The 11364-nt window shown below is 32.2% G+C and overlaps 1 protein-coding gene across 1 annotated transcript; it reads left to right on the top strand.

Moving 5' to 3' along the window:
- The first annotated feature begins 975 nt into the window (after positions 1-975).
- LOC124442033 (DNA polymerase zeta catalytic subunit-like) lies at positions 976-7232 on the top strand. Its single transcript, XM_046992534.1, is given in 12 exon segments — positions 976-1000; positions 1003-1300; positions 1448-1522; positions 1585-1666; positions 2294-2375; positions 2460-2568; positions 2811-2908; positions 2982-3091; positions 4360-4462; positions 4914-5087; positions 5190-5258; positions 6448-7232. Coding segments are annotated over 9 exon segments (933 nt in total). The 3' UTR covers positions 4414-4462; positions 4914-5087; positions 5190-5258; positions 6448-7232.
- The last annotated feature ends 4132 nt before the right edge of the window (positions 7233-11364 follow it).

Raw genomic sequence — 11364 nt, 5'->3', positions numbered from 1 at the left:
TTAAAAATATTGCACATAATGATATGCATAACTTAAATTCTGTGACGTGTCATGATTTTGATTCATTTTGTTGATTTTTAGCCCTGCCGTACCAATGATATTTTAAAAGACAAGTGAAATTAATTGTTGGTGATAATGTAAGAAAGGTCAGTATTTTGAAATGATAAATTATACAATGTGTTATTGGGAAAATCCCACCAAAATCAACAGACGTATCAATATAAAATATATGAAGTGCGAATTCTACCACGAAAATGACATTCAGGTTTTTTATGACAAATATAACAAAATTCTAGACATAAGAACAAACAATTACACTCTTAAAGGTGAACTTTATAATCAACGTACCTTAACAAATTTAGAAAGATTAGAGAAAACGCAACCAGCTACGTTATGCCCTTGCTTCTGTTTGATAATAAAGAAATTGGAATGTTCAATAAATGCTTGATTTTAATCACCTGCTGTTTTTATTGTAAAATATTGAATTCTGGTCATAACAGCGAGACGATAAAATGAGATGAGCAAATTTTATATTTTAGCTATAATTGAAATATACACGACAGGGATTGACTTAGAAATTTTACTGCAAATATTAATTTTCAGTATTGACATGGGTGTACGGGACCAAAAACATCAGGATGCGGACACTATTTTGCTCGACGAAAGCGGAAATCCTTTACATGCAGTGTCGTAGTTAGACATGAAGAAAGACATGAACTTCTGGGGAGCATATTTTCTAACACCAAAGGCGTGAGTTTTTATAGCGAGGTCTATAAAGTCATGCTCACCCTTGGAAAGTTTCTAAATCCCAACTAATCCCAAAAAGGTGATTACGATGACTTGGTATAAAGGTTTGATTATAAAATCTTTGATTGGCTAATCTATAATCTAAAACAAATATGGCGGATTCAACTCTCGTCTTTCGTCTTTCAAAAATTTTAATTGACGATGTATTTTCTTACTTGGAACAACAGAATGTTTTCTGTTAGGATTGTAGATGCAGATTTTACGTGGGAAAACCTATAGATGGCTTAGATATTTTGTTTTCTAAATTTCATGAGGCGAATGTTAACCGTGTTCCAGTTTTGAGGATATTTGGCTCAACTCCTGGTGGACAGAAAACTTGTGTTCATATTCATCAAGTATTTCCTTACTTATACATACCTTACGATGGAACTAAACCCACAGATAAATATCTGAAACAATTTACGACAAGTGTAGACTTTGCTGTTCAAGTTGCGTTTGGTAGAACATCATCTTCTATGAAATATGTTCATAAAACTGAAATTGTTAAAAAAATGTAAGTTATTTTCCTTGTTTTCTCCTCATGTTGACAAAGCTTACTATTATTAAATCTTTTTACTCTCTTTACATCACAATACAAAATCTTCCATTTTCGACCCAATAACGTTTCAATATTATTCACCCAAAATGATTTTATTTTTAGACCATTTTATGGTTATCATGAGAACGAAGAAGAGTTTATTAAGATGGAGTTGTACAATCCAAGAATAATTCCCAAGTAAGATATATTTTTCATGTTGTTCTAACATAAAACGACATCAAAATTTTTCATTTTTTCAGACTTGTTGATCTTCTTCAGAATGGAGCTATATTGAACAAGTCATTTCAACCACACGAAGCTCATGTTCCTTATATTCTACAGGTAATTATTGTTTTTTATTATTAATGAGGAAAAACACATCTTTGATTGTTATAACCCAGACTGGAGTGGTTAGTTTGTAAACTGTGCACCAGACAGGGGGCAAGGCCTGCAAAGTTTGTTGTTTATTTCTTTAGAAATTAATCTCATTCATTGTTTTTCAAAGTAATTGATTAAAGCAATATTTGTATTGTACATAGGAGTAAAAAATGGGCTGACTTTTCTAACATCAGAGATGCAACATTTGCATGTATAGGTGCCCACTTTGCTATAATTATACATCAGATCTCAGGTGCCCAATAAAACATTCCATTATGGATTATAGCTGTAAATTTCATGTGCAAAACATTTTGTCAATAAAGTGAATGGTTTGAACACATTGTGGAAGTATAGCTGCATGTTTGTTGATGTTGATCATAAAGGATACTACAGTATTGAGAAGGACTGTTGGGGTAGTCTTGATTGATGTTTTCACATCTAGATGAGATGATTACTGGTAACAATGTTAAAATGTCATTCAACACTAATGCCACTGACCTTCTTTAGTCTTTTCCTACCTGGATGGTCAACTTCTATAGATTTTCACTAAGTTACATTATAAGAATTATATTGAAATATCGTTTATTTTAGTTTCTAATTGATTACAATCTTTATGGTATGAACTTACTTCATGTAAGAAAAGTTCATTTTAGAGGAATTTCTTCAAAAACAGGAAAGTTTCATTATTGATTTTTTCAGCATTCTATAAAAATCTAACACCACAAATGATTATTTACCATCAAATTGAATTTTATAGATAAAAATCTTTCATATAATAATAAATCAATTCCACTTCATGGTTCATCTCCAAATTCATTTCTCAATTTTCCTTCATCTCAACACTGGAATGAAGACACTATTCCTAGGTTTGTCTGATTCATATATTTTACACTTGAAGATTAATTGAAACCAAAAGGATTTGTGTAAATCCTTAATCCTAAATTTGACACATGTGCGTATGATTTATCCCAAGATTTAGAGTCAATGCTCAATCCAGATGACAGAATTTACATTAAAAAATTAGTTTAACTTTGAAATAATTCTTTGTGATAACTATCTTTACAGTTGATATTCATCATTTTAATGTTTGTTATTTGTCATTATTTAGAAATTTATGCCTGGATCCTACTGTGAAAAAAGTCAGTCGTTGTGAACTTGAAGTTGATGTAATTGCTGAAGACATCTTGAATCAAATAAATGTTGAAAGTAAAATTTACTTATCTTTATGTCTTCATTTTACTGTTTATACATCTTTAATGTGTTTATTATGTTTATGAAGGTTGTATTGGTCATAATCCTGGTATAACTGCTATGTGGGAAGATGAAAGACAACGAAGACGAGATATTGGACTATCTTCACAATTTGCTCTTCCTGTTTCACAAGTTAAGGTACAAAAAAATACATGTCACATCATTGTATATCTCACAGTAATGATTTATGAGGCTCTGACTTATATATCCCAAAATGCAGCTGTTTTCTAGTGCATAAAATTTCATGTTTTCTTAAGTTTAAACATTGTCATCGTTACATGAAGATGTGTACAACTGCTCCTTTATTAATTTTCTTTTACTTAACAGTTAACAATACGTAGGTAAAAATTCAACTTTTTTGTCGTTAGATCGTATTCAGTGTGCGAATTTGTTGAGAAAAAACGATGTGCAATTTTTTTGACAAAAGTGTTTCTTTAGAGGCATAATGAAATCGATATTACGTTAATTGTTATACAGCGCTAATTACTAAATTAATATTTTTAAACGTGCACAAATTCATTTGATTTACGACAGTGTTTTTCGTTAAAACCGCTGAGCCAGTTACAAATGTATGAGAGAAATTTTTTGCGCATGTTATTCTCTTCTCTTTTTTGTGCAAAAGTGAAAAGAGAATAACCGAATATACTTTTGCTTTCTGATTATTAACAGTAACATCCTTGATGTTTGCTTACGATAAAAAACATCATATTTGTTCAAGGTTGCCAGTTTGGCTTAATATTTTGAGCCAAATTTCGTTTCTTTTTCTCACGTTAGGCTTATTTAAAATCGAAATTCCCTTTGGTTTATTTTTCAAATTTGGCTTATTTAAGTTTTTTTTTGTCTTCTTTTAAGAATCAAAATCAAAATGTTTCCTGATTTTACTGAAAATACTCAAAATAGCTATGATGCCAAAACAGTACGTAACGGTTTACAAAACAACGCAAATGCAAAAATTGACATTAATAATGTATTACACCCCTATTGTCATAAGCATATAAGCACCATGTATGTTGACTGTTGACAGACTTCCCAGTCTCAGTGACAACGTCTTTAAATTTGATGACATTGTGTCAACATGGATTTTAATGTCGTGCAGCGCACTCGTTTATAAAGTAAAGATCAGTAAAGATTAAGCTTGAAAACTTTTTTCAATTTATGTGGTAGTAATCAATAATAAAGTTTTTTGCATATCGTTTGAAAAAGTGATGTGCAATTGTTTTCATTTTAGCTAAAACGATGTGCATTGCACACCGCTAATTGCACATTGCACACCGCTAATTCGCACACTGGTATGATTAGACATGGATATCAATGGTGATTGTGTACAGTTTCATTTGTGTTTAGTAAAATTTGTCTGATATGAAATTTTTCAATCAATCTTTTTTATTTTATTGTTTATTGAGAAGGTAGTAATGATGAACATGATGAAGATATTGATGAAGATAAAGAATCAATATTAATGTCACAGCCATTTTGGAAAGATGATGAAGAGGAACATGATTCCCAAAGGTAAAAGTATCCATTTTTGTTTATAAAATAAAGACAGAAAAATGCGTGCGTTGATTTGTCTATAGTTGAGTTAACATTAGCAAACTTGGCATGAGCGAAGCTATCTGAGCTCAATCAATTAAAATCAATCAAAGAGAATTTCCAAATCAATCATGAATACATGTTACAGGAAAAATGAAAACATTTGTTTTAAATTTGTCTGTTTTGTATTATCGTTGTTTTATAAAAGAAAGAAAAAATGTTTTTCGTGTTTACACAGGCTTATGCAAACCTCGGAGACGTTTGTGAGAACTTTGGAGCAGGTGCAAGCCTTTGACTCTGGTCATCACTGATCGAGTTCTCTCAAAGGTCTCCTTGCTTTTCATAATAGTGTGCAAACACTATAAACATCTTAAATGAAAAACAATCAATCTTCTCTAAAGTTTTGAGTAGCTGTCTTCTTCACTTGCAGTTCGGAGGATGAAGAGGAAGTGGACTGGAAACCACCTTTACGTATGTCTCAAGTTGATGGTCCTGGTGATGACGAGGACTCCAGGTGACATGTGTAGTCAATCAATTTTCACTCCGCGAGAGAATCTCGAAACACTAAACGCGCGTGTCTGGGTGTAATCTCGCGTGTCTGGATGTAAGATTTGGCTTTAATTATTTGCTTCAGGTAGCGTTCCATGTTCAATGTTAACAACATACATCATCTTAATGCAATTTTATTTGTTTAATTCCCAGGCAGGCAGAAAGTTCTCTCTCATCCTAAATGTACAGCAGCCGTTCGACAAACATCATTTAGTAAAGATGGAAGGTAAATTTTACATGTTACGTTTCATCTCACGGGAACAATTTTTTTTTTTACCCATGTAAAATTATTGTTTTTTGAACATTTTTCAAAGTCAAGGAAAGCATGTGAAAAGAACATAGATAACATTTTCATAATGATAAAATAAAATGTTTTTCTCATTAAAACTTTCACTTTGCGAAGATATTTTACTATTTGTTTTCCTGTGGCACATTTTTCATTTATCTACCAAGAGCCCATTTCCAACACAAAATTGAAAGTGACCGTTTTCGTTCATTGGTCATTGAGAAAAAGTTTTTTGCGAGATTTTAGAGTTGATTTCACAGTATTTACACCTTGTAAATTGTCAAGTTTCTTAGAGCAAAGTCCACTATGACTGGATGGTAAATAATTTGCACAGCGAATATTTAACTTTCAACAACCTTAGCTGTAGTCATTTGACTCTGAATTTTCTGTTGAAGTAAAACACACGAATTTAAACATGTTAACGTTTCTTTAATTGACGTCATAACTAAAATTATTATTGTGATGAATGTCATTTCAGACAAAAGATAATAAGTAATTTCAATCTTTTATCTCTTTTGTTTTAAATGCATTTAAAACAAAACATAATGAGATAAAATTCTTATTATCTTTTGTCTTAAATACATTCGCACATGTAAAATGCAAACAGGCCTTAAAACGCATTGAAGGATTACTTGTTGTCTTTGTGAAAGGTGACATGCTCCTAAGGAGCCAATCACAATAATAATTTTAGTTATGACGTCAATTAAAGAAACGTTAACATGTTTAAATTCGTGTGTTTTAACAACAAAAATTACTCACTTTAACGTTGTAGGAAGAAAGGTAAATTCTGTCTTTTACTGACGAATACTGAAGTATGAGTTACATGGAATAATGAACTGGTCTTAGTGTAGGCCTCGTAATCTGAAAGCTTTCACTGTAAAATGCTTTCATCACGATTATAAGCCTTTGATCGTGTGAAACTTGTTACATCGTTCAAACTCAACTCACTAAAGCTATTCGTGCAATGAAGGTGAATGTTCTACCGTTTAAATAGTCAAACAGAAAACATATAACAATTTGCTCATTCTCAATATATCTGATTAAGAATTTAAAACGCAAACTAACGTCATATGCAGAGTTATTCATCATGAAATCTCATACATGTGTTTCATATTTTCTTATATTGTAGATCCCACAAGAATGGAGTTGTGAAATCCCCTTTACCACCTGTGTCATTCACTTCAATTACTCTTACTAGTTTGTCATTACTCATGTGTCATGGTGATTCATGGCCAAGAATGTTCATTTGTAGTTTGGATTCTTTGTTGATGTCAGTTGTTTGTTCATATAATGATGATGGGCCCCATTGTTATAAGAACCCACCAAAAGGTGGTCAAATGATACTTACAGAAGATCAACTCTGCACTAAGCATTCTTTGAGTAATGATAAAACTAGGTTATTGAAGGGCGGTCCCTTTTCCTTCGCTTGAAGTTACCATAACAGTGCATTGTGAATTGTAGTCTATCGAAATAGCGATTCATAATATCAGTAGCTTCTTTATTGGTTGATGATGCTGCTTACTTCGTGTATGGAATGGTATCGACATGTTGAATGGACATTGCATAATGGCATATGTACGTATGAACATTTACACTGAAGTGACTGCACTATAAAAATGGACTACATTCTACGAAGATGGAAAACAAGCGAGTGGAAAAACACGATCTATATCTTGTGGTTTGTAAGTTGAGTAGATATAAGTGTTAAAATTAACTTGTATGAGTAACTGCATGAGATAGTTAAAAAGGATCCTGATGGTCTATCTTTATAATTTGAAACTTAACCATGAAAAACACCCAACTTACAAAAGTGTCATTAAAAGATGTCACTTGCTGTGAGAAAATAGCTGGCTTTCACTCGCTACTTTTTAGTAATTTATTTAACGTTAATTAAGAAAATTGCAATAATGCAAATAGGGTTTATTGAATTACTACGATAAAAATTTTACAATTAATTTCAACGATACAACGTAAAAACTACGCGGTGAAAAAAAAGAAGAGACCGACCAAGTCGCCTGGATCAAACTGACCAGGACAACCCTTGGAAATCAGGTATTAAAGTTTTGTTCTTTTCAATATAATTAATTTCTGTTTTTGTTCCTTCATAATGCTGACATTTATAACGTGTTTTTTATAGAGTAGCTATGTCTGTAGGCCTTCTAACTGGACAATGAATGAAGGATGAAGTCGGGCAGAAACACCAAGAAACAAACGTCGTTATTATAAGATTCACACTTGCTAATTTATTTATCCATAATGTCTATCAGTATAACGCTTTTTTCAAATTCGACCGTTAAAAATTTCCGTATAACTAAATGTTCACAATTGTTAAATTTTCTGACAAAACACACGAGTGAAAGCCAGCTATTAATTAATGAGGCAACATAGAAAATTTCAATGGAATAAAGTCTAGCAGACATCAAAAATTATTTTTATGCAAGTCATAACGTCTCTTTAGTCGTTTCATTTTTAATTGTTATGGGCAGGTGAATGGTCAGGTCCTACGTACTGAATAATTTTTATACATGATTTATATATGGCTGCTATTAGTTTTCGTTTTTTGTCTATTGATTACAATTTTTGTTAACACTCTGCACTATTTCATATTTTGTGCTCTACAAAAGTTTGCGTTTCTTTTGTACGAACAAAAAATATTTGCTGTGTCAATAGGGTAGTCAGCCTACATTTTTATTGCTCCGTAAATTTAAATTTTTTATACGACTGTATAAGACGCACGATCTGACTACGCTGCATGCTAAAGTAGATCATCGGGATCATTGAAAACAACGAAAATATAAAACATCATAAAACACTACAAAAATTTGAGGCAATTCTTCTAAATTTTTATTTTTTCTGTTATTGGAGGGTTTTTTACCGGATCCGCCGGTTTTCCCTCCCATTTCGTTTTGGTTTGGAAAAAAACAGTGTCCACATTTGGGGCCAAGTGAAGACATTTGTCATAACATTATTTATCGTAGTTATCATGAATATTCACGTTTCTTTCCATTTCTTGGCTTTTGGGTACATCTCCCAAAACACTGCGTTTATTAAATACAATGGCATACATTTAAAAAAATTGGCACGCAATTCATACATGTTGGTAGCCTGCAATTATTTAGCTACTGAAAGAAGTAGATTTAATCAACATAGTCAAAATAAAATTATATATTTAATATTATTTTACGTCAAACTTTTTCAAGATTTGAAAATGCCATTTAGTTTTATGATCAAGTAATTTTCTAACCCTGGAATCCAATGTTCTACACAGTAAAAATAGATTGGTCAAAATGACCAAAAAAATTGGTCATTTGAATTCACCTGAGAAGAATAATTTTTATAGGTTAAAACAACCAATTCCTAAATTGGTCAAAAATACCAAAAAGGAAAATGGTTAAATTTACCACTTTATTTGACCAATTTTATTTGGTTGTTTTTACCATTAAATAAGCATTTTTTTCAGGTGCATATCCATGACCATTTGACCAATATAGAGGATCTTTTTAACTAAGCTAAAGAAAATCAATCACACAATTATAAATAGCACATTTTTTGCAAACACAGAATACTTAAAATCTCTACTACATGCCATTAATTAACACTACAAAAGTTTTCTACTTCATAGAAGAAATAAAATGATCGACAAAAGTTGGCAATTGAGCCTTACAATTGCATTTTGAATGTAAAAGCAAATTTTCTAAAAGAATAAATACATTTTTGCAATGTCCATTAACGCCTTTAGGATACTCAGCATTAAAAGTATGAAAAGAACTAAGTAAATTAATAACTGCGTTGATCATATTTTCCGTTTTCCGCTTTGCCACAATCATCCTCTCAGCCACCAACATTATTGAATGAATGTTTCTTAATGTTCCTGTTGATAGGAGTCTAGGAGACGAACTTTTGTTAATGATCTCTTGAACTTCCCCCAAGCTTTTACTCTTCAACAGAGATAAAAGTATTTATCAATTTTTTCACACATTTATGCAGGAAAATATTTGTGACAATATCAACTCTTACATCAACAATGTCCCAAAATAGCTTTTTGTTCATATCTCGATGGGTGCATTGGTCATCTAACACATAAGGCAAACATGCCATTATACACCGGTTCTTGACCTCTAAAATAATCAACATAGCATAGAATGAATATACCACCATTATCACTCTCTAAAGCATTAACACTTCAGTATAAATAGGGATTTTATCTTATTGATTTTTACACCAACCTTTCTCATCTTCAACTGGACAATCCTCTAGCTCTTCAAGGATACTGCTGAAATTCTTTTGCTTTGTCTTTTTAATAGCAGACAGCATTTTATATTTGTGCAAATTCCATCGTTCCTTCATGTCTTGCACAACATCACTCTTCTCCAAAATATGTCCTAACTCTGCTTTCAGCTGGAAAAAATTAAACCAAAAACTAATTATCTTTCTCTAAATAATTGTGATTCAACAGACAGTTTTGCTACAGCATACATACTCATGGACAGCGGCAGATTAATAATTGGCAAAAAACTCATATTCATAAATTCATATGCTACTTATAATCTGTTGAATTAAAATTGCTTGTAGTACTAGAATCTAGTAAAGTATACCATGCACATATGAATATTACCCTATATTCTTTTTTTCTGAAAACATCGGCATGATGACTTACATCGAAATGGTAAAGAGGAAACAGGATTGCAGAGTCTCCTAAGCTTACTTGAGAGCCTGTATCTAGATCGCTGTACTTCATTGCAGCGTCTTGGAAAGGCACAAAGATGTGAGTTGGTAGCTCTTCACTACTGTTTGTTGTTACAATCCACGATCCACATGCACAACAATTTGCGTATATAAACAGTCGAAAAAATTTTTGTTTTATTTTATCTTATAAATTATTTTTAAATAATAACATATCACATCAGACTAACAGTCTAAACGACTATGTCCATTTTACCGTTTATCCCATTAAGTCGAATAAATCGTTCGCTAAGCACCAAGCAGAACATGTTATACGCATTGCTGCCACCTGCATTAATTGCTCTACGAAAAGCTTGGTTCAAGGTCCAACGAATTCTAATGTTTGCCTCTTTTTTTCTCAAAACATCGGTATGATGACTTACATCGAAATGGTGAATAGGAAACAGGCTTGTAAAGTCTCCTAAGCTTACTTGAGAGCCTTTATCTGGATCGCTGTACTTCATTGCAGCGTCTTGAAACATCATGTAGGCTCTGCTGTAATTGCTGTTAGCAGCTGTGTAATTAAGGTGGTCACCCCCTCTTGTCAGATGAATTTTTAAAAATTTTTCCGAAAATTTTTTTTGGTCATTTTTGGCACTTTAAGTATTGTAGTTTAAGTCTGCAGTGTTGATTTTCTTTAAAAAATAATACTCCGTGAGAAAAATGCCCTCAAACATACCTTATCAAAGAAATTAACCCTTAGCAACGCCTTAGCAACGCATTTAGGTACCAAAATCGTGAAAAATTTCGACCAAAATCCATTTTTAACCATTATTTTTTGGTTTGTCCTTTTGGCGTATGTAATTTCAAGTCTTTTGATGAATGTTGCTCCGTGATTGGTTGCTTTTGCTAGCCTTGGTTGGCCTTGACAACGCTATGACTTTGTCTGCCATGTAATAGTTCGCATATACACGCTTCTCAAAGCCATCTACGAAAATCTTAGTTTTCTCTTACATTTCACGTTAAGAAAGAGCTGTTTTAGTTTCTATATAAATTCTATTTGGTTTTTTTTATTGTATTTTCAAAAATAAATGGGAAATCTTAAAAACAGAAAGAGAAAACGGCCTAGAATTTCTCCTAAGAATACGACGAAGAGATTAAAAGATGGCGCACCTAGTGATCAAACAGCTGGGCCTTCATCTGCAAAAATTGGCACCGAGAGTGCAAAAAATGTTCCTTTCTCGGGGAATATTGACACTATAAGAGAAGGTACCATATTCATTGATTTAATGATCTTGTTTGGCGTATTCGAAAACCTTCTGAAATGTCCTGACTGTGCTGATGATGTGAGGTGTCATGTTGACATGAGGAAGAAGCATGGCTT

This window comes from Xenia sp. Carnegie-2017, unplaced genomic scaffold, assembly GCF_021976095.1.
Source record: "Xenia sp. Carnegie-2017 unplaced genomic scaffold, XeniaSp_v1 HiC_scaffold_20, whole genome shotgun sequence".
NCBI classification, from domain to species: domain Eukaryota; kingdom Metazoa; phylum Cnidaria; class Anthozoa; order Malacalcyonacea; family Xeniidae; genus Xenia; species Xenia sp. Carnegie-2017.
Note: the sequence above shows the minus strand (reverse complement) of the source record. Positions and strands in the feature narration are given on the sequence as shown.